General features: G+C 45.8%; 1 protein-coding gene across 4 annotated transcripts in view; it reads right to left on the bottom strand.

Moving 5' to 3' along the window:
• UBE2E1 (ubiquitin conjugating enzyme E2 E1) overlaps nt 1-5,146 on the bottom strand; it is a 45,425-nt gene extending 40,279 nt beyond the window's left edge. Inside the window, exons 1-3 of one of the 4 annotated variants that reach the window (XM_063154394.1) lie at nt 4,952-5,146; nt 2,755-2,933; nt 576-626 (exon numbers count right to left, since the gene is read on the bottom strand). In XM_063154394.1, the coding sequence (XP_063010464.1) occupies nt 576-626; nt 2,755-2,933; nt 4,952-5,131 (410 nt within the window). In that variant the 5' untranslated portion in view covers nt 5,132-5,146. Of the gene's footprint in view, nt 1-575; nt 627-2,754; nt 2,934-4,205; nt 4,341-4,951 lie in introns of those variants that run through there. The other 3 variants (XM_063154403.1, XM_063154420.1, XM_063154413.1) reach the window with 3 other exon arrangements.
• Nucleotides 5,147-21,692: the final 16,546 nt, after the last annotated feature.

Here is a 21,692-nt window from a genome sequence, read left to right as displayed (position 1 = left end):
GTTTCTAAAACATACCTAAAACCAAGCTGCTTTATAAAGGGCAACAGAATATCCCTGCTTTCTGTTTCATCAGCTAAGATGTATGTTCCAGTGGGGCACTCACTGAGTGACGAATTCGCACTTCACTTCCACTGTCAGCTGCTGTTCACAACAGAACTCTGAACTAAAAACCTCAGAGCATTCTCTGCTTCCTTGGCAGGACTCTTATTTATATAAGATTAGTGCAGTCAGGCATTAGATTTATAAACCAAACCAAAAACAAACAAGAAGAAAGTTTTCACACTCCTCTTTATAAACCAGTTTCTGAAACGTACACACAAAAAACAATATAACATATTGACATGCAATTGTTAAAAAAACAAAACAACCCCCAAAACAAACAGAAAACTGGTCAAAATACAAACAATCTCTGGAGGTATCCCCTCCTGGAAACTATTTAAAGCATTCACAAATGTAGTGTGGATGGAGCCGTTCCTCTGCTCCATCCAGAGCCTCTGAGGGCAGTTACAACACACGGGGCACACTTCAGCCCCTCACCTTCCCCCACCCTCCTCAGGTAAGGAATCGACACCAACCTGCAGTTGGGAGGTGGATCTAAGGTGATGTCAGCCAATTCCTTCTGAATCCTGTGGCAATAAAGCAAGAAGGAACAAAGGTAAGCCACTGAGTGGGACAGCAGTTAACACATTCTCCTTGCAGACCTACTGTCACTGTGAGCTTGCCACAGCACGTAAGAGAAGTGCTCTCAGCTGTGGCCTCCCACCAGTGCAAACCCCCTCAGCAGGACAGGCACCCTGCCCTGTTAAAGAGACAGGCAGAAAAGCACACAGGCATCGTGCACTGAACCCAGACAGGTGTACCACTTTGCACTCCCACAAAGATGCCAATCACACAGTGGAAAAGACTGTCCTCTTTGCTCTGCCAACCAGCCTGTAAATGAGGGGAAACCTCTGCAAATGTGATGCACCAAGAGGAAACTGCAGCCTGGAAAGGAATTTTGTCTTACGGGATTGAGAGAAACAGTCATTGCCAAATTGGCTCCCTCCTCTCTCCCCAGCTTCTCATCACCATCCTGAGAAAAAAAATCCACAGCCCTGAGGGAGTCAATAACTGCGCCATTCTCAAGGACACTTTAAGGAAGGTGAATGTCTATTTCCGACGCTCCTGCGCTTCCTACCACCTTCAATTCTCCCTTCTCTTCACCCTCAAGAGCCACACAACACCCCCATGTCCCCTCCCTAGGACTCCAGAAGCTCCCTCTCTCCCCTGTGCTCAGCCAACACCCTGTCCTCTCAGCCCAGACTATTCTGGGCTCACGCTGCTTCTGCCACAAAACGCCCAACCAGCTATCATCCTCTTCCCTGGAGTCCCATTACTGTCACTCAGGCTTCCCTTCCAGATCTCCCCACCCAGCACTCAGCCTGCCTCCCTTCTCCTTTAAACTCAGCCAGCATCTCCTGCCACTTGTCACACACAAGAACCACAGCCTTTCCACAGGAGGCAGTTTAAAATCTTCTCCTTAGAACAGCGAAGGGCACAACACGTAAACAGTGCTTGCCACTATCTATGTCAGTTTGCCATGGAAACCTGCTGAGTGGAGATCTGGAATAACCAAACCACCTAAATTCTACAAAGCCACAGAAAACTCAGTTGCTACGACAGGGCATTTGCATAAAACCCCAGTCACTTTAGACACCTACTGATACAACCTCTCTGCTGCTTGGCAAAGCTCTTCAGTGAGATGGTTTATTATTCTTACTGAAGTACTGCAAGTGTGCTTGAAAACCTCCATTTGTCAGCTTAGCTCCCTGGAGCAGGATGGTGCTGAACTCAGATGACACACAGAAAAAATAAGAAAGGGTAACTTTAACAAAAAATTAGCAGCTCCAAGAGTCTGTCCAAGTGAAGAAAACTGACATAGCTGTTCTGCAATTCCTGTTCTATGCAGGTGTCTCTCTCTACACATTATTCTGGAATAAAAATTACTTTATTCTCAAAAAAAGCCCAAAGTCACTCTGGGCTGTGAGCAAAGATTATTTTAGAGGAGAATGTCCACAAGTGGGCCTGCTGTGGATTATTTACCCCAGTTAGCATCCAACCACACACAGAAAATTCAATATAAGTGATGAGCAGACAAAAATAACAGATATGTATTTGTTGGTAAAGATCTGGGGCTATATTACACCCTCACACTGCAGCGCACTCCTCCAAATCAAGCAAACCCAAAACTTCACAAACATTAAATCATCTCCAAATCAGTTCTGGAAAGAAAAAAAGACACAAGAGAGTGAAAAAAAAAGTGAAAAAAGACACAAGAGAGTGAAAAAAAGACACAAGAGAGTGAAACAGATGTTGAAATGCAATGCCTTGCTTGGGACCATATAGCTTCCAGTAGCAGACAAAAAAAAAAAAAAAAGGTCTAAATGTCAATCCTACACCATTCCCACAACAAATGCAAGTCAGGAAAAAGGAAAAGACAGCAGAAATAATTGAGGGTCAGAATAACAGCCCAGAAGAAGAAAGGCCAGGAAAATATTTGGAACAAGCAGGAAGAGGGACTCGAAAGCAGTGAAGTTGGGCAGACACTCACTGCAGCGAGACACCGAAAAAAGTGAGACAATAGCAGCTTCATGCAGAAAGGTTGAGCACAAGGGCTAGGGATGAGGAATGGGAGCAGCAGGGGAACAGTGCAAAATAAAATGAGGAAGAAGGGAAGATGCAACAAACCAGTGAGAAAACTGACTGCAGCCTCACCTCTTGGCACTGGTAGATAGCAGTTTAGAGTTTTTACTCATGCTGACTTTGCTTTCCTTCTTCTTAGGCGTGCTTGTCTCTTTCTCTGTCTGTTGGTTGGAGGATGAAGATGAGGAGGAGCTGGTGCTGGCCCTCGAATCGTCATCCGACATAGCGACCCCCCCACCACACACCCCAACCTGGAGAGGAGACACCATGGGGCATGGGGAACAAACAGTGAACACAAACACACACAGAGAAAGGCTGCTGACAATCTCGATCTGTGTTTGGGTCATGCTCCTTTTAAAGGATCCTCGTGTCTCCCTCTCCTCTCTAGGCCCTACAGCCATAGCAGGAGGAGCAATAGCTTCCCCTGCACTAGTAACACCGAGGAGCACGGGGAAAGGGACTTTAAAAGCTTCCTCTCAGAAAGCAAGGGCGGAATGAGAGGAGACTGGAACGAGGACAACTGCGAGGATCAGGGAAGCTCAAAGCAATTCTTTCTAATCTCCCCCAAACTGCACACACAAGGGGAGCCATCACCACCACCCACCACTATCGAGCCTAGGGGTGTAGGAGATAAAAATGGCACAGCTCCGGTCCCTTGGCCTCCCGGGAGGCACGTGGGGGAGGCAGGAAGGGACGAGGCCAGGGGGGTACCCGTCGCCAGTTCTAAAATGGAAGTGGGGCATCACTGGCAACACAGGGAAGACCCTGGCAGATGTGTGACCTGTGGTGGGGAAACCCCTGCCTGCTGGATATCCCCTGTCTGCGGGATCGGGCGTTGGGAGCCGTGAGGGGAGGCGGGCAGGACGGGAGCAAACCAAGGGGAAGGGCTGAGCAGGGAGTGGGGTGCACTGGTGGCACCCACCGAGGCCCACAGCACCGAGGGGCATGTGCCAGAGGAGGGGGAAGGGAGCACAGGGTCTGTGCCGGGGGGGACGCGGGGGAAAGGAGGACCAGGGCCTACGAGGGGCGAGAGGGGAGGCCGGTGCCAGGGAGGGGGGGCAGCGGGGGCCAGGGGGAGGCAGCCCGGGTCCATGCGGGCGCCCCGGGGGCACGGGGGAGGAGGGCGAGCACGGCGGGCTGCCGAGGGCAGGTCCGCACCGAGAGAGGCGAGAAGCCGTCGGGAGGGATGGGGGGGGCTGGCAGGGCACCCCGGGAGAGTTCGGGGGAAGGGCTCGGGGGACGGCCGCGGGCCCGAGGGGGAGGGGGGGGCGACACACGGCCGCCTCCCTCTGAGGGCCACGGGCCCCCGGGGAGCTCCCCTGCCCCCGCTGGCCGAGAGCCGGAGGGGGCCCGGCCGAGCTGCCCCGGCCGCGGGCCCGCAGGGCCGGGGGACAGCGGTACCTGACAGCCCCGGGCGCGACCCCCCTGCCCCGCCGGCTGCCGCCCCATCGCCGGGCCGCGGCCGGCCCTGCCCCTCGCCCCTGCCCCCGGGGAGGGCGGCGGGGGGTGCCCCGTCCCCCTACCTCTCCCTTTGTGTCTGGCTGCTCCTCCTCGGTGCGGCTGGGCCTGGCCACTCGTGTCTCTCTCGCTGGGAGAGAAGCGGAAGTGCTGCAACAGCAACTATTAAACAGGCAATGGCTTCCCTGGCTGCCTCCCCCACCGCGGAGCGGGGCTGGGGGGCGGCGGGGCCGGGGCGCCACCCGGTGCGGAGCGGGGGGCGGCGGGGGCGGGCGGCGGAGCCCCAGCTCCGGGGATGGAGGGGGATCCCGGCGGCCACGGCCCCCTCTCTTTCCCTTCCCCCCGGGGAGGGAAGAAAGGGGCACACGGAGGGGGACGTGAGTTTTTAATGGAGACCCTCTGAAAAGTAACCTGCAGGGGTGTCGGGGGGCACAGGGACAGGCGCCCTTCCCGGCTCCGCTGCTGCTTCCGTGCGAGAGCCCCGCGGGGACGTGGTGGAAGCAGGTGGCTGGGAGAGGGGCAGCTCCCGGGGCTGCTTTTTTTAAGGCTCAGAGGGGGTGTTAGGCTCGGCGCGGGGGCTGCTTGCTTTCCTGCTATTTTCAGAACTGTTTCAACCCCAAAGCTTCCCCCCTGCCTCACCTGCTTTGTCCCTCCGGCGGCAGCAGCAACTTCTCACCTGTCTCAGTTTGAAAGCAATAAGGGGAAAAAAGAAAGGGGGGGGGGGGGGGGGGGGAAAGGAGCCTAGCCCAAAGCCCACTCGCCCCCACCAATCCAGGCAAAAGGAATCCCCGGCAGCTTTCCCGTCTCTCACCTGTTTCAGCCCTAAAGCAGCAGCTGTGTCCTCCCTTCCCTCCCCCGGCTCAGCCCTGAACCAGCAGCAGGAGCAGCCGCTTCCCACTCGCCCTCGCCCGGAGTTCAGGATTCCATTGTCCCCCACACTGCATTTGGTGACATCACTGACACACAAAGAAGGGGCACTTCGTGATGTCATCAACGCATGCTGGGAGAGAAAACAAAATTCTGGGCTTGGCAACGGCACCACTAAAACACAGGCGCACACAGATATACACACACAGACCTTTCAATTTTCCAAAGGTAAAAGTGTTGGGGATTTTTTTTTTCTCCCAGTCCCCTGATGGGGAGCCCGTCTGCGGAAAAAGGCGTGTTGTATTCGCTAGCGTGTTGTAATCGCGAGGCGATTTACTCATTTCTCCGAAACCTCTGCTGTCCATCTCTCGCTCCCCGTCCACCCAAGGCAGAAAAGTAATTTGGCCGGAGCGACCCTCTGCCTCCGGCCCAGGCGCGGGCAGCAGCCCCGGTGGGCAGCGGTGGCTCTTCCTGGAGGTGCCGGACCACTCGGGAAGGGACAATGGGGACCAGCATTCCCACCGACCTCACCCGGGGCACATTTGGCTCGCTGCCGCCAGTTTCCACAGCCTATCGAGGGATCGCCTATCGAGTTACTTGGTGTCTTCAGTGGCCGAAAATACACTGGACTGTCACCACCACGCAGCACGATAATGGATCGGAGTTTGTATGTCACCCTTTCTCCCACGGGAGGACCTCGAGGCGATCCGCAGGCACACAGCGCCGCTGGCTCCACAGGGCGCTGTTACGACACGACACCTGGGGAGTCCCGAGGGGTCAATTACAGAACCGAAGCCGCAGGAGCGGCGGGGGACGGGGGCGGGGGGACATCCCAAGGCTGGGCATCTCCGCTTGGCAGGGGCCGCGGGGGGAGCGGGGGCAGCCGAGGGGCTCCTCCTGAAGCCCGGGCTTCCCGTCTGACGCTGCCCGGGCTGCCCCTTCGTTCCCGGGCTGCCAACATGGCCCCAGCGGCGGGCGCGGGTCCCTCCCCGTTCCCCCGGCGGGCGGCCGTGCCCAGCCGCTGTCCCCGGGCTCCCGTGGGAGCCGTGGTGTGGAGCTGCCCCCGGGAAGAGCCTGCCCCTTAGGGCGGGCGCTTGAGTGGGGATGAAAGGCTTCAGGCTGGGGTCGGATAGTGGGTGCCTGTGGCTTCTTTTGGGGTCAGCTGTCAGCCAGGCTGCCTGGGGATGCTGAGCCCTTCCTCCATGGGACAGCAGCTTCACACTTGGTGACTCAACGCAAGGATCTGCTCATGGCATTGGCCTGTCACAATTTATATCCTGTAATCTTTGAGCCAGAGGTACCTCTAGAGTGGACATCCTTGCAGGGACAGTCGTTTCCTCTGTCACCCTCTCCTCTGTTTCCTTGGACTTCTGCATCTGCTGCTTCTCTCTCTTTCTCTTCCTCATCCATTTTCTGCACACATCTCAGCAGCACCTCATTTCCCCTGGGCCAGTCCCTAATCTACCTACACTCCCCAGACTTGCTGCCTGGTCTCCTGTTTGAGACGTGGAGGGTGCTAGATATGTACACCCCAGTGATGCTGCGAGCGTCACCCTGACAACAGAAGGAATTCCACTGCAGCATCACGCTTAAATGGTCTTTGTGTGTGGGTTTTGATTTTGGGGAGTTTTCCCCTGCTAACCGTGCCCTTCAGTCTTTATTGCCTGTAGTACCATGTACTAGGCTTCAGTGAACTTTCTCCCAAAAACAGTTTGCTAGCAGAGACAACCTGTCCAGTTTGACCTGTGGGAATGACGCTTGGAAAGCTATGGTCATCCTACCTTCTAGGAACTGTGGAGCTGTGGTATCTCCACCATTGACCATGGCCCTGAAGACATATAATAAATGTAATGAAAACTGGCATTTAGATAAAGGTGGATGATCTGATTACTTCATGCCCCTCATTGGCCCAACGGGGTCAGAGTTCAGCTCCTGAAAACCGCAATGAGCCCCTCTGCCAGCATTTTCCTAACTGACCCAGGGGGCTGTGGAGGATGGGGCTGGCAGTATGGTGCTGTGTGTCAGCTGACAAATGCAAAAGATGTGAGGACACAGAGCAAAGTGGCCTGGCTTAGCATATTTCACTGCTTATATGGAATAGCTCTTTAAAAACAGAATATCTTCATTTTTACCGCAAAAAACAAACAAAAAAACCCCCCCAAAAAACCCCAAAAAAAGCCCCCAACAAACCATACCGAAACAAAAAATAATTTAAAAAACCAACCAAACAAAAAACCCTCCCAAAAACTCCAGCTCTTTCCTGTTGTCACAGGAAACCTTCGATGAAGTCAAGTGAGATATTAATAATGAAAGCCCTGCAGTTCTGTAAGAAGGGACAAGTGTAAATATTGCTACAAAATCACACAGGCACTTTTGCTATATTATGTTAATAATCTTGGTAGGGGGTTATCTGTGGATTAACCTTTTCTGTAGCACACAATCCTTGGTAACCCTGTTCAAAGTAATAATATGATAACCAGCAGCAGCGGTTATTTACTTTGAAGCCTACCCAAAAAATGCTTTTGCTGAAAGCACCTACTAATGTCAGCGCTTGAGCAGCTGTTACAGTGGCAACTCCCATTTTATGACTCACCTCCTAGGTCAGGGCTAGGATCAGCAATGGGCCGTTCCCCTGTGGTAGCCATGCCATGCCCAGAGAGAGAGGGAGCCAAGAAGCCCACTTCTATGCCCAGAAATGTTTTTGCATCTTGCCCTTCATCCATGCTTGGCCTCTCAGCTCTGCACTGACATGGAAAAAAGGGAAAAGAGTGTAGGACATGATTGTTTTTCCACCAAATGGAAGAACTATACCTCCTTTAATCAACCTCATACCTCCTTGGGAATTCTGACAAAATGCTTCTATTTCTTTCCTGTAAAGTGTGTGCACTTTATTGGGTGAGCTTTCCTTCTTATCAGTGCTTCCTCTTCCTGTTTCCTTAGTTTTGTTTTTGGTTGTTTGTTTTTTTTTTTATTTATTTCCTTGGCTAAGTTGTGCAAAGAACTTGCAGAGGAAAACTGACCCAGAATATTAATTTTCCCTGTGCCCCAAGCTTTTTTAATCGATGGCACTAGTTCAGTGCAGCAACTGAATAGGATTAGTCACTTTTCCCTCTGGACTGAGTTTGGAGGAGGCTGAAAAGATAGATGACTGGAATTGAGTTGCCTTTGGGGCATTGAGCTTAATTCACAACAGAAGGTAGCCAGTTCAAATCGCTCTGAGTCTTCTGCTAAGGGAAGGTGACTCAGATTAGTCCTTTTGTACCATCTCAGTTCTAAATAAAGTTTCAGCATTATTTTAGCTGGTCTGTTTGTGTCTGAGCCAAGGCGCCTTATATTTCCAGCAATTCCAGTGAGTTCTGCATCAGACCTTTTGTGGGGAGCAGAAAGAAATTATCATTTCTTTGGCCCTCCTAATGTCAGCTTGCTGGTAATATCATGCTTGCAAGTGACAGTGGCAAAGTGAGAAATATGCTGACACCTCACACAGTCCTGTGATGACACACTTTGTCCTTTCTGTGTGACCCTGTGATACAAAGTGAGGTGGCAAGGAAAAGTTACAATAAGCTCAGGACTTACGATACAACTCTTTGAATAAAGCTAGACAGAAACTCTTCCAAAAGAGGAAGGAACTTCATTGAAATGAGACAAAACGTAACAGAGAAAACACAAGTGGCCTAAGTATGTGACATAAGATAGTGAATTTACACATTGGTTTCCTGTTCACAACTATCTTGCCATAACTTAATAATGCATCAACTAATGCTCCAACTTCCCTTGCCGTAATTTTCTCACACAATATAGCTCTTAGCCCTTAGAATTATATATTTTTCAGTTCCTTACAGAAGAATGAAAGGATCCACAAGCAGAAAAAGACTTGTTTCCTCTTCTTTTATTCCAGTACAAAGGAGGACTTGTTGTGAAGGAAAAGTTTAGGTCTCATTGTCAGACTCTTGCTATTTACTACTTGGTTTTGGTTCTGTTTGAGGTTAGTTCTGGGACCTGAAGGCCTGTATGGGACACTCAGTGTGAACAGAAATACCTGAGATCTGTTACATGTTTTTGCTTTGTTAAGGCCTGGCTGATCCCCTGTAGATGCAGAGACTGGCCAGCAATTAATTCCAAAAGCTTAAGCTGAGAAATATAGCTGCCTACAATTCTACATATCTTCTGCCTCTACTGTGCTCCTTTTGTGCATCTTCTGGTATATGGTCTGGTTCATTTTGGTAATTGAAAAACTGGGGGTGCTTAGATCAATTCAATTTCACAGCCTCATAAGAAGTTTCACAAGATATATTTCCAGGGGATTCTGCCTCACTTCCAGGTGATAAGATTGAGTCTTAGAATTGCTTTACCTTGAAGATAGAATGATTCACTGCTTTCTCAGTTTGCCCAATCTATAGCTATTGCTTAGCAATCAAGACTGAGATATGTGGTGCTTCCCTTGTCTGTGTTTCTGGCACTGACTCCATATTTCTGATCTTCATTTTCTAGCCTGTAAAAAAAAGGGAATTATATTTATCTGGAATTAGACTAAAAGTATAAATAGAGGTGCACATTCAGACTTCACTCATAGCCACTCATTAGACTTTTTTGTCACTTCCTTTTTTGTGCCTGATGGATTGATCTCCTTTTCTGCAGAATGCTGCCTCTCTGTGCTTCCAGTGGTCTCTGTGCTTCCTTTGGGCTTTGCAGTAACTGGCTCTGCTTTTCTTCATGGAATCATAAAATGGTTTAGTTGGAAGGCACTTTAAAGATCACCTAGTTCCAACTCCCCTGCCATGGGCAGGGACACTTTCCACTAGACCAGGTTGCTCAAAGCCCCATCTGGGTTCCCTGGATTGCTGTATTCCAGACTCTTTGGCTTTTCTGTTCTGGCAGTGCATGCTCCCCTAGTTCAGATGTTTTCCCTGTTTCTGCCTATTTTTCAGTTTTTACAGGAACTGTTACTTTATTGATCATCAGCAGCTTTCCATTTTACATACCCCTTTTCCTTGGCAGCAGTACTCAGGTTCTGAAGAAACTCAGATAGTGGAGAGATTATACTAGACTGAGCAGTAAATGGACAATCATCAAACAGTACTGCCACAGGAAAGATCCCAGGATGATGGCATTCCTGTTGTCAAGTGCTCTGGAAGAGATGAAAGATGTGGGCCAACACGACCCAGACAAATGTACTCCCGGAAATGATCAGGGTCAAACTGCATCAAATACACTGCTTTTGCCTCTCTTCTCTTGCTTGCATGCAGGAAAGTAAAACTTGTCATTTAAACTTGTGTTTGCTTTTTATTTGTCACCACTGTGTTGTCAATGGCAGTGTCCACTGCTGGAGCAAATCTGTAGCTGGCGGATGATTAGGTTATGACATGCCTATGCTGGGATAACAGCAGGTGTAGCCCAGTAAAAGCCAGTCTAAAAGACTGGTTTGCCAGCACAGAGTGCACCTCCTGACATTGCATTTGGTCTGTACAGCTGTATTGCCTGCACTGCTACCCAAGAGATCTTTTTCTGGTGTAAGCTTAACCTCAGAGTGCTTCTGTCTTGAAACAAAATAGTCAGATAGGGGAACTATTGTAGATGGCTTATTAATAGTGTAGGCTCACAATTTATGCCTCTGCCTGTGATTTTGTCACGTTGATAAAATCAGATTAAAAAGGAAGGATATTTATTGTATGGTCACCAGAATGTTAGATTGACCCTGGAATATATACCTTGGAAAATCACTCCTTGTGGAGATGCAGATCTGCAATAAGACATATAAAATATCAGTCACTTGTACTGAATAGGTTATTTAAGGACTCAGTAATAAGTGGACAAAGTAATTTTCCTAGTATTTGAGAAAAAAGGGTTTCTTGCTTTATAAATAATAGTTTTATTTTAAATAAAAAGGACCTACAATCTTTTCTTCCTGCACCTTCAAATATTTCTCAGTGTCACAGTAAGTGTCTCTCTGGCTCAGATGGGTTAGTACAAGAAATTCTGCTTTGCTTGCTCATGCGCTGAATTGGTAATATTCTGGTTTATTCTTTCTATTAGAAATGAGAGATTTCCCATCTGCTACAATTCTGTGGGTTTCTAAATCCATGTGAGGAAAAAAAAATCTACATGTCCTAACTTCTTAGAAAATGTATTTAGTGAGGATTTCAATTGAGTCTTTCAACCTCTGGCTCCTCATCTAACAAAGGTTCTTCTCAACAGAGAAGGATCAGGAGAGGTGTTCAGGGCTCAGTAATTTCACTCTGTGGCTTGACTACAGTTCAAGACTTCAATGGTCTTCAACTGCAATTTTTCTCCCTTGGCCTTCTTATTATCAGAGCCTTCAAAAGGAAGCAATAGAATCACTCAGACTTTTACAGATCCCTGATGCTGCATTCTTGAGAAAGCAGTGTAGTGCAATTCTTTCTTCTCTTTTTGTCTGACCAGTACATGAAAGCAAAGAATAGAACATGCATCTGATTGTTAACCAGTACTTATATTTAACACCTGAATCATATAGTTTTTAATCTTTATTGAGCGACTAAGCGTTCTTCATTTCCCATAAATGAATTGAAACAAAAAGTGTAAGTTGTTAAAAACTCCAGCTTTAGAGAGTCCTTCATTTCAAAATTTCTTAGAAGTTATTGTCTATTTTTTTTTCTTCCTGATATAGACCATGGTAACTCTTAGATTATGCCAAAGGTTATAGAAGTGTTCACAGCATGGACTAAAACTTCACACATAACACTTTTTCATTATCCCTTCTGTCATTCATGTTCATGAAAGTTCCACGTAGCATATTCAGCAATTGCTGACATGGAAGTACAAGCTTAGGAAGCCTAAACGTTTCTGAGTACCTGTAAAATACCTTTTTTGTTGTTGTTAAATAACCTTGTGCTGTTTTGTTCTGTTCCCATACCACCATAAAAGGTGCATTTGAAATGTGGCTTCTTGCTAAGCTAAAGAACATCATGTCTATGATGTCATGCCATCATTTATGGCCTGAAGGGCAGCTAGATATTTCAGACTTTATCCACACAGAAATGTTTCACCCTTCACATCAATGCAACCATACAGACACAGTTAAACAAGCATAACCCTACCTGTGAACTCCTATCCCACTGTAAAAAGGCTGTCTCTGGTTCAATTAATAGCCTTTCCAGAGCAATATAAGTCCAAATTGGAAAAAGGTTCACTTCTAGAGTGTTCACACAAGGTACTGTATAATTATATAACATTATATAATATAACAACCTCTTTGGTTGTACAGACATGCTTTAGAAAAATCCATGGTGTAATGAAGTTTCTTTGCCAATCTCTTCATCCAGCATTTCTGGGTTAGAACTGGAGCAGAAGGAGCTTCCTTTAATGCTGCATTTGCAACTCTTTTTCAAAGAATTTATTGTAGCTTTTCTACCTCTCTGACTTTATCTTTTCTTTCCTTCTCCCAATAATCTGAAGCACTGTCTTTCTCCATATTTGTATGACCACGATCCCCTGATTGTTTTTTTACCTTTTCAATTTCTTCTTCCTTTTCTCTTTACTTAACTCTCTCCAAGTGATTCCCTGAATTTTGGCCAGTATGTCCAGTCGGGCAGATTTTTTCTCCCATTGTCTCCAAGCATACAAAATGGCCAATAGTTCTTTTCCCCCATTCCTTCCTATTAAATGCCACTACACAAAGTCCTTCTCCATATTTCCTGTTTCTTCCAGGCTCCTCCTTGAAGGGCCTAGCAGCTGTCCATGGGAGCAGCTTTCTCTGGGCTGATCAGTAACAGAGGGAATGCTCTACAGCCTCTCAGGTCCACAGGGACCTGCAGTTTGAGAACCACCACCTCTTGCATCAGTTGTTATGATACAAATAGGAGCCCTCTGGGCATGAACTTTTCATTCCTACACCATAACTGGGCTTTAGGCATTACCACAATATGAACAGGCCATAATAACAGAATTTTAAGTCCTGTTTCAAGGGATTTAACTCCTTTATTTTTTTTAACCATACCCCAAGTCAGTAGATATTTTCATAGAAATGAATCTAATGTAGTAAGATGTCTACCAGCCCAGAGACATGTGTCTGGCAAGACTCCAGTGATGTGTAAGCTTAGAACAAAGCAGAAGAACATGCCTCCTATAGAGAATACAATGTTTAAGGTGTCAGTGAAACTGCACAGCTCTGTGGCACTTTGGGTGGCAATTGTACCACACCCTGAAAGGGTTTGTTTTCAAAACTGAGGTTGAAAAAAAAATATATAAAAGACGCTGAACAACAGATGTCAAGAGTACTTCCTCTGCTAGGTATAGTCAGAAGGAGAGTTGCTCTTTGAAGATTTGCACATAAATTGTGTGCTCAAAAATGAAATTTGCATCTCAGATCTCAGAATTTATGTATTGAAACTACAGGCAGTCTTTACAGCGTAGGCTGATATGAAAGGCATATTAATATGATTTTTTAAAAACAGCTAATAAGAAAATGGCGTATTACCATTTCTTCTAGGAATTTGTTGGCAAAGAACTTGGAGATTTTTCAAATAGCAGAAGCAAGACTAACACCTTTCCAATGCCACTTCTAATTCTGCCATTATTTTTGCTTTAAACATCTGCTAATCTCAGAAGATGGCCATTTTTTTTTTTTTGTCCATGCCACAGAAAGATGACACTCACCCCATTAAATATACAGTGTCACACAGGACAAACAATGCAGCACAATCATCTCCAGCCTGAGAAACAGTGGGTTTGTTTAAAATAACTGTATTTCACCAGTTTGCCTTTTATTTAAGTTCATCGAGCCTCAGGTACTGATTGATGAAGCCAACAAGATTCTTTTCATTACTTTAATATGTTTCAAATCAAGCCATTGGAAAGGAGCAGATTTTTAGAAGCAGCTCATTAGTGGAAATGGTGCTGCTTTCTGCAACTCGAAGGTTGCCATTGGGAGAATCCTTTAGTTGCCTTAACATCTGTGCTGTAGCTGTGTGTTTTGGATGTGTTACACAGGTATTGTGTGTTTCTTTAATTTATCTGCCTTAATATCCATTCAGTTATGTTTTTTCCACTGCTGTGAAATATTATTTTCCTGTCTTGCAGTTTCTGTGCTATTGGCAGCCCTTCCTCTGTGCTTATCAAAAAAAGCAAGAGAGAGGACAGTGTCACACTTGAATGATTTTTTATAAGGTTGGGATATACTGTGAGTTTCACAATAAGATAGCCTGGCCAATGGAGTTTGTATATAGAGATTTTTCAGTTTCATTACAGCTATGGGATTAGGCAGCACAGTAAAGGAACAAAAGTCAGGAGAGGCATTCTGACTTTGGTTTGGCATAACTCTTTTGAGTTCAGCAGGCTTACTCCAGGTTTACACTGGAATAAAGGGAGCTCAGAGTGATGCCCAATAGATCAGTTTACAGCGCTTTTGGAGGCATCAATTTACTCAGTCACTTGGAAAATCTTACTCCCCTACTGCCAAAGATCTGGGACAATTCACAATTCTAATATATTTGTGGTGTGTAGATGTGTTTGCTTAGTAGAATTAGGAATCTGTTAAGCAAATTTCATACAGCAAGCCCTTCCCTGTCTTATGCTCAAGGGCAAAGTAGAAAATAAGATGCACAGGGAATTTCCCACCCCTGTAGGAAGACAAAAATATAATGAGTGCTGCTGGCCTGTAACAGACCTGGATGTAGCCTTCTAGCCACTGCTTGCTTACACAGCCCTCAGAAGCAAACACAGACACAGGTTTGAGTGCTCTTGTTCATGGGGAAAAGGATGCCAAGAGCCTGCTGTGAGGAGCCCTGTCCTGACTGATAGGATTTCTCCCACATTCAACACCAGCTTTTCTCCCCTTCATTGGATGGGCAGTATTTTCATTCATCTATTAAATGGCTTAATATACTGCCCTTGTTCTGTCACTGAACAGGCTTAAGCAAACTTGGAGATGTGGACAAAAAGGCTGTTTGCTTCCTGTATCAGGCGCAGCTATATGAAGTAAGCTTATATATGTTGCTGTTTGGAGGTTTTCTGACAGATTCTTTCTTTTTTTTTTTTTCCCTAGGTGTGAATTGCCACTTGGCAAAAAGTATCTGGACACTAGAATGTGTCATTTGGTGCCCTAAATGTTTATGTCCAAACCCCTGCCACTGATGACACAACATGCTGCAAGAACAAAAGTCTGTTGGCTGGAGTCTGAACTGGTTTCCTAATTCACACCTGTGCATTGGCAGACAAGCAGCCATCAATCACAGACTCTTGCATATCCTGGGTATGCTCTTATGGGCAGGGCTGGAAACATTTCTGAGTGCTGATGGGAGAGATTGGGTAAGAAAAAAACAATAGAAGAAGAGTAAGAAAGCAAAGGTAATAGATTTATAGGAAACAGGGCTGCAAAGGATATCAGGAGGCTGAATTGACAATGCTGGTGTAATTCCTGACAGACGAGATTAAAAATAATCTCTTTGAAATGCATTATGGCCACAGAGCCACAGATAAAATGTGTTAGAAACAAATTACTCTCTATGTCTGCTACATCTTAAAGCACCTTCCCAGAGTGCTAGACAGGAGTTTGAGTTGCTGCATGAAAGTTGCTATATCTTGTTTTATTTGAGTATGTATAAAGTATCTGTATAAAATATTTATCTACAGGATGGAAGAGTATTAGGTGTGTATGATTTTTGTAACACTCTGACAAGAAATGGAATTTTCCTAGACTAAGGCTTGTGTAGCATGCTTGAAATTGGGCTCATAGCCAGCTTGTACATCTTTCAGGTTTATGGATGGATTTTGTGTTTAAGAAGTAGAAGTAAATAAAAGCAGATAAAAAGAATGTGACTACTATGCAGCTAAATCATCTTTAGGAAGGTATCAAGGCCAGGTCTCCTCATTAGTTTCTTTCTTCATTAGTACTGGAAGAACAAAGAACAGCATTTACTCTATATTCTAAAGATTAATTGAAGTGGGGGATGGAGCAGTGAAATTGAATTAGTAAATTATTAACCAATTTCTAAGTAATAAGAAATAATCTATTACAGAGGCTATCCCTCCATCTAGAGATTTGTCTTAAGCATTTGTCTTTGGGAGAGATGGAAGGAATAAAGGGATACAGACTAGAGACAATCCATCAAGTCAACTATTGGAACATGAATAATGAAGACCTTTGAACTTGGCAAATCTTCCAGATCTCTCTCCCTTAACTGTGACTTACAGATTGTTTCAGGGTTGCTGCTTAATCTAATAGCCTCTTTTTAATTTTGCCCCGTCCCCCCCTGACCCCCCGTTATTAAAAATGTTCCTGTTATAATCTCAGCGTTCGACAGCCAAAGCAACAGTTAACAAGGCCCAAATCTGGCAGAGTATCAGCTCAGGAACTCCCTCCAGCCTGCAAATACAACTCCACCCACTCACATTTTCAGAAGAGGAGCTTGGTGCCAAGGCAGTGCTGGCAAGGTGGCAGCTGGGGAAGTGGAGGTTCTGGCTTCTTTGATTTCTGAAGCTGCCTATGAACAACTGCCTTCTTTCTTCCTTTCTGAGTCAAGCCTCACTTTGATGGCTGGAAGGTTTCCTCATTGCCTGTTTCTAAGATTAAAACTCTGATTTACTTTTAGAAACCAAAATGAGTAACATTAGTGTCCAACTGAAACCAGCAAACTTGCCTCGTGTAAAGTTCTGACTAAGAGGAAGGGTCTGGCTCTCACTAAGAATAATTCTCATTAGCCTTGTGGTTTGAAGGTGTTTTGAAGCAGCTCATGGGGGTGACAATTTAAACTGTCCATCCCCTCCTGGCTCCTGGCATATGGGTTGCACTTCCAGCGCGTGTGAAAATATTGGGAAGGAGGAGGGGAAAAGGCTTGTGGGGTACTCACAAACATCTTCACCCACCCCAACTGCCCAATGGAGGTTATGGCTCTTCTAAATCCACCTGGTCCCCTGGTCTGGGAAGGGCTAAAGCCTTTATACCAGGTGTAAAGCTCTGTTCCTCTCTGCCTGTATGGTGGTCTCCTTCTGCCCTGCTTCACAGATGCTCCTCTCAGCTCACAGCTGCAGCTCACAATACAGGCACAGTCTCTGCCCAGAAGCACAGATGTATTTTGTCCCAAGGTCTAACTGTGCTCCACAGTTTATAGGGCCCTATGAATGGTCTTGACGGACTTGAGAGATGGGAGTGGGCAGGCCAGAAGTTGGATTTTTTGGAAAACATATAGCCAGTGGTACCTGAGCTGTGCCAGATTTCCCTGGCTGGGCTGCAAACTGTGCAAACACATATTGCTGTCTCTCAGACTTTTGCTTAAGCTTTTGTGCAAGCCCACAAATGAAGTACTGCATTCTTTACTCCCACCTGCAGTGTTAAATGAATAGCTGCTTGACTCGTTGTACTCTATGCAGATTTTTAATGAATCACTTCAGTTCCAGGGGTGAGCCTCTCTCCCCGGCCTGCTTCCCTATGTGTCAACACTCCTGTGTCCTCCCCATCCTAGTCCAATGGCTTAGACTATCTTCCATTCATTTCCAGGGCCTGCCAGGAGTGGGAAGTTGCAAAGGGACACAAGTGAAATTGTCCTGTCGTTCATTTTCACCTCAAATGGTGCTCCTCTTGTTCCCTATTAGCCTGCAGCTCTCAGCTCATATTCAAGAGGGGCCTGAATCCAATTTCTCCCTTACTCCCCCCAACCCCCCAATGATTGTTTGCTCTGGTTTGTAAACAAGAGAACAGCTACACACCTCAAGTATCTGGTTCAATGTTTCTTCAGAATATACCCTACCTCTGAAAAAGTGAGAGGAAGCTCTTGGACTTGTTCTGTTCACTTTCATTGTGTGAAATGAAGCTGAACAGAGCATACAATTGGGCCCTAAACCACATCAGACCCAAGGGTAGATCCACAGTGATTGCCTGTTGTCTGGCAACACTGACTGGTGATGATTTCTCAGCACAGCTTTCACTTGGAAAACTTAATTCCTTCTTAAAATGCTCTCAGCACCCTCTGTGTGAAGATGAGCTTCAGCAGCATCCGCAGCAGACGCACTTCTGGATCTGGCTGTGCCATCCCTCACGCCTCATGCAAGGTTCTGCTCTTCTTCCTGCCGTACAGAGACTCAGCGCATCTACAATGCGTACATGGGGAGAGCCTGCACAAAATGTTTCTGACTACAATGCATGTGGTGCCCTCTCTCAACACTAGTCTGCATTCACAGTTCCTCTGTGACTCAGGGGCAGGCTTACAGTCTCTGAAAAAATTCTGTTTTCTCCTTCTTATATCCCAAGCCCTTTGAGTTAAACCATGACAAAGGAAGATACAGAGATTGCAAAGGAACAAGGGATTTTCTTGTAATTTCAGCATTTATTTCCTTCTTAAAGATGCAGTTGTATAAAATAAGTGATGTCCTGGCAAAGGCTAGTGTTATGCTGTGCCAGACAATTTTATCACCCTAGCCCATGAAGGCTCTAGTGTACGACATAAAGCTGCTTTGCTTTCCAACATGCCAGGGTTTTTTCAGTGCCAGACCTCACTTGGCGGCTCGGAGGAGTTTTCCTCCAAAATTAGCCCTTCTCCAGCATCCTTCTGCCCTGCCGTGGGTACCAGGGGCGCCGGGCGGAGCCGGGCGGGACGGCGCCGTTTCGGTGACAGGAGGGGGAGCTCGCAGCGCGCCGGCTTTAATCGGCGAATTAATTCAGCAACGCTGCAAAATCGCCGCTGCGGCTGAGATGTTCATGGGGCCTTTCTCCACACCTCCTCCCCCATCCCCCATAAAAACAAACAGGAAAAAAAAAAAAAAAGGGAATAGTGGGGGTTGATTTTGGGGTTCAGGTTAGGATGGAGAATTAAACTAAATTGAACGGGAGGTGAGAGGTACTGCAGCTGCTGGGAAGTGGCGGAGAGGGTGCATCTTATATATATTTATGGTGCTAGCAGTTATGAGTGAGATGCTCCCAGTAGTCAATAACACCTCTCCTCTGATAGACTGGGACGGGTTCAGAGCTGGTGTGGGCTCCTCAGTTCAGCTGAGCTACCAAGGACTGTGCCCACTTACACTGGCACTGAACTTAGCAGTGTATGTGCTAGGAGACCTGTGAGGAGAGCAAAACCCATGCCAGTGGAAAAGTCTTTGTTTCCAGAAGCAAGACAGAAAAGCATGAGCTACCAGTCTCAACATAAAATCACAAGCTCTCCTCTGGAGTATGAATTCAAGAAAAGGGTACTCAAGTCTGTGTTGTTACATGGAGTAATGGGGGCAGAATTTGGGTTCATGCACAAACTCCCTAACACACCTTTTGGCATGACCCCAGGCTCTGCCTAAGTTAACATCAAGCTTCTCAAAGTTAGGATGATTTTCTGAAAAATTCCTCTCAAACTTGGGGGCACCATGGTTTACTGCTTTTGCTTTTGCTATTTTTACTCTTTTCTCTGAGAAGTCAACTGAAGGCAGAATCTGAAAGAAAAATCCTAACCTGTCAAAGCACCGTCCTGAAGACATTTCTGCCCAAGAATGCAGAGGAAGTTGCAGCTTTCAGAATGCATTTGTCCAGACAAACCTACATCCATCAGTTGTTATGGATCTAAGCCACAAGGAAAACCTGTGTTGGTGTCACAGCAGTAGTGAGTGAAGGTTTTCATGGTGGTAGGACCAAGCCTTCCCTGCCTGCAGGTGCAATACTGCAAATGAGCTCATCCCTAAGGTGGACAGAAGTTTTCCTGGTGCAGACAGCCCTGTAGAAAGTTAATCTCCTAATATTGTAGTGATAAATTGGAGAGAGATTTCTTTTATGCCCCCCCTCCAAGTGCCTGCATAATTCTCCTGTATAAAATCCATGACAATTCCCGAAGTTGATATCTGGCAATCTCTCATGAGATAGCTTTTTAAGGTAAAATATCCCCCTCCTTATCTATAAGATCATGACCCTCATTATTAGTGCAAGCTGAGCCTATGACTAGTAAAAAAGAGCTTACCTCTTGACCTAGAGGAGAAAGAATCTAGAGAGATCAAAATGTATAGTGCCAAATTAAATAATTTCCTGATGAGCTCTCACAAATAGAGGGTTGCATCTTCCCTTGCTGTGGAAAAGGAGCAGGTTCTCTGCAGGCACAGAAAGCATTCTACAGATAAAGCCCTGTGATACATTTAAACAGAATGAACCTCATTCTTAAACCCATCTAAAAATGTTAGTAGAATCATGAACACTGACCTTAAAATGAAAAATGATTTGCAACCTTTGCAGAGGTGTCTTTATCATAGTGCCACATTTTAAAGTATTTTATCCACTCAGCTACACAATCTTACCATTCATTTGCTGTTGTCATTTTACCTACAAAAGAGTTCACTTAATATCCCCCAAAGCAAGAGAAATGTAACAAGTATTACAAGAGGAAAATTATTTCTAGTATATTATATAGAAAGGCTGTAAAGTTCAAACAGAGGGAGTTGTGTGTGCACACCACGATTCATGCAAATTACGCTTAATAGTTTAACGCTGCATTAAATTTTGCCTCCTGAATAAAAATGCTTCTTTAGTTATTTTTCTAATAATCTATGTAACTTTGGGGAACTAATTAAGGCAAACCATCTCCAATGTGCCTGTTTAGCTGCCTATGTCAAGCGGCCTGATTTTTAAAAGTGCTGACTACTGAAGCTATTGTAAATATTTTGCATCCCTCACTACCTGGTAATTTTTATGTGGTCAGTATAAATTCAGGAGCCCTACATCAGCTACCTATGTGATACTTGTGGTCTAATTATTTACCTGTAAATTTACCATAGCTCCCAGTAAGAAAATTAAATCTAAGAAACCTTTTTAGTAAGCTTATTTCTCCTTTCTTTTTCCCCCTTCTGCTCTAGGAAATGATGCCGACCTATAAGACTTTCAATATAAAGGTGTTTCTGTAGCTGCAGGAAAATGCTGATATTGCTTTTTGATTGCAAGAGGAGCATGTGACACATAATTAATCCACACATGGACAAGGATGTCTTCCAAGACTGGAAATGGAAAACTAATCAAGAGCACATATGACACACTGGATCCAACACACTTGCTTCCCTAGGATTTCTTGGCTGCTTCACTTCTGGCTGGCTTGGAGTGCAAGCAGAGCAGCACAGGACTGCCTGCCTGCTTTCATGGAGATGATTGCTGGTCTGAAGCCTGGCTTTGTCTGCAAAGCTTCAGTTTCATCAGCTCAGTGCGTGCTGAGGCTTGGTTTATCTTGCCTGGACTAGGGCTTTGAATGTATTCGTTTGCTTCCAGTAAACTAACACTATCCAAAATGAATGTTCTTAATCCTAAGCCTTTGACTTGGTGTATATACAGGTTTTGTACTGATGTAACTAACACAAGTGCTAGCATGATTTTTAAAACTTTTTAATTTTTTGTAAATTTGGGGACATATCCCAGAGAAGAAAATCCCTGCTGGCATCTGACTTGAAAACTGCATACGGAGACCTTATTTTGACTACTGACACAGATACTGAATTCTCATTGAATTTAGCAGAGGATCTGCTTTAGAAAGGATGGAGGTGTCATGTTTTATATCACTGTGTTGGCTACTGGAAGCAGCTGTGCTTTCCAGTCACAGGGAGAATCACTGAGGTCTCAAACAGGATGCTGAAGTTCCCATGGCTGAGCACCTCTGGAAAGGTTTAGATTTGGTTTCCCAGGATCTTGTATCTTTCCTCAAAATGTAGATGAACAGGAAGACAAACTAATTCTTCATTCCTGGATGTGATATGTTATATAA

This window comes from Melospiza melodia, chromosome 1, assembly GCF_035770615.1.
Source record: "Melospiza melodia melodia isolate bMelMel2 chromosome 1, bMelMel2.pri, whole genome shotgun sequence".
NCBI lineage: Eukaryota > Metazoa > Chordata > Aves > Passeriformes > Passerellidae > Melospiza > Melospiza melodia.
Note: the sequence above shows the minus strand (reverse complement) of the source record. Positions and strands in the feature narration are given on the sequence as shown.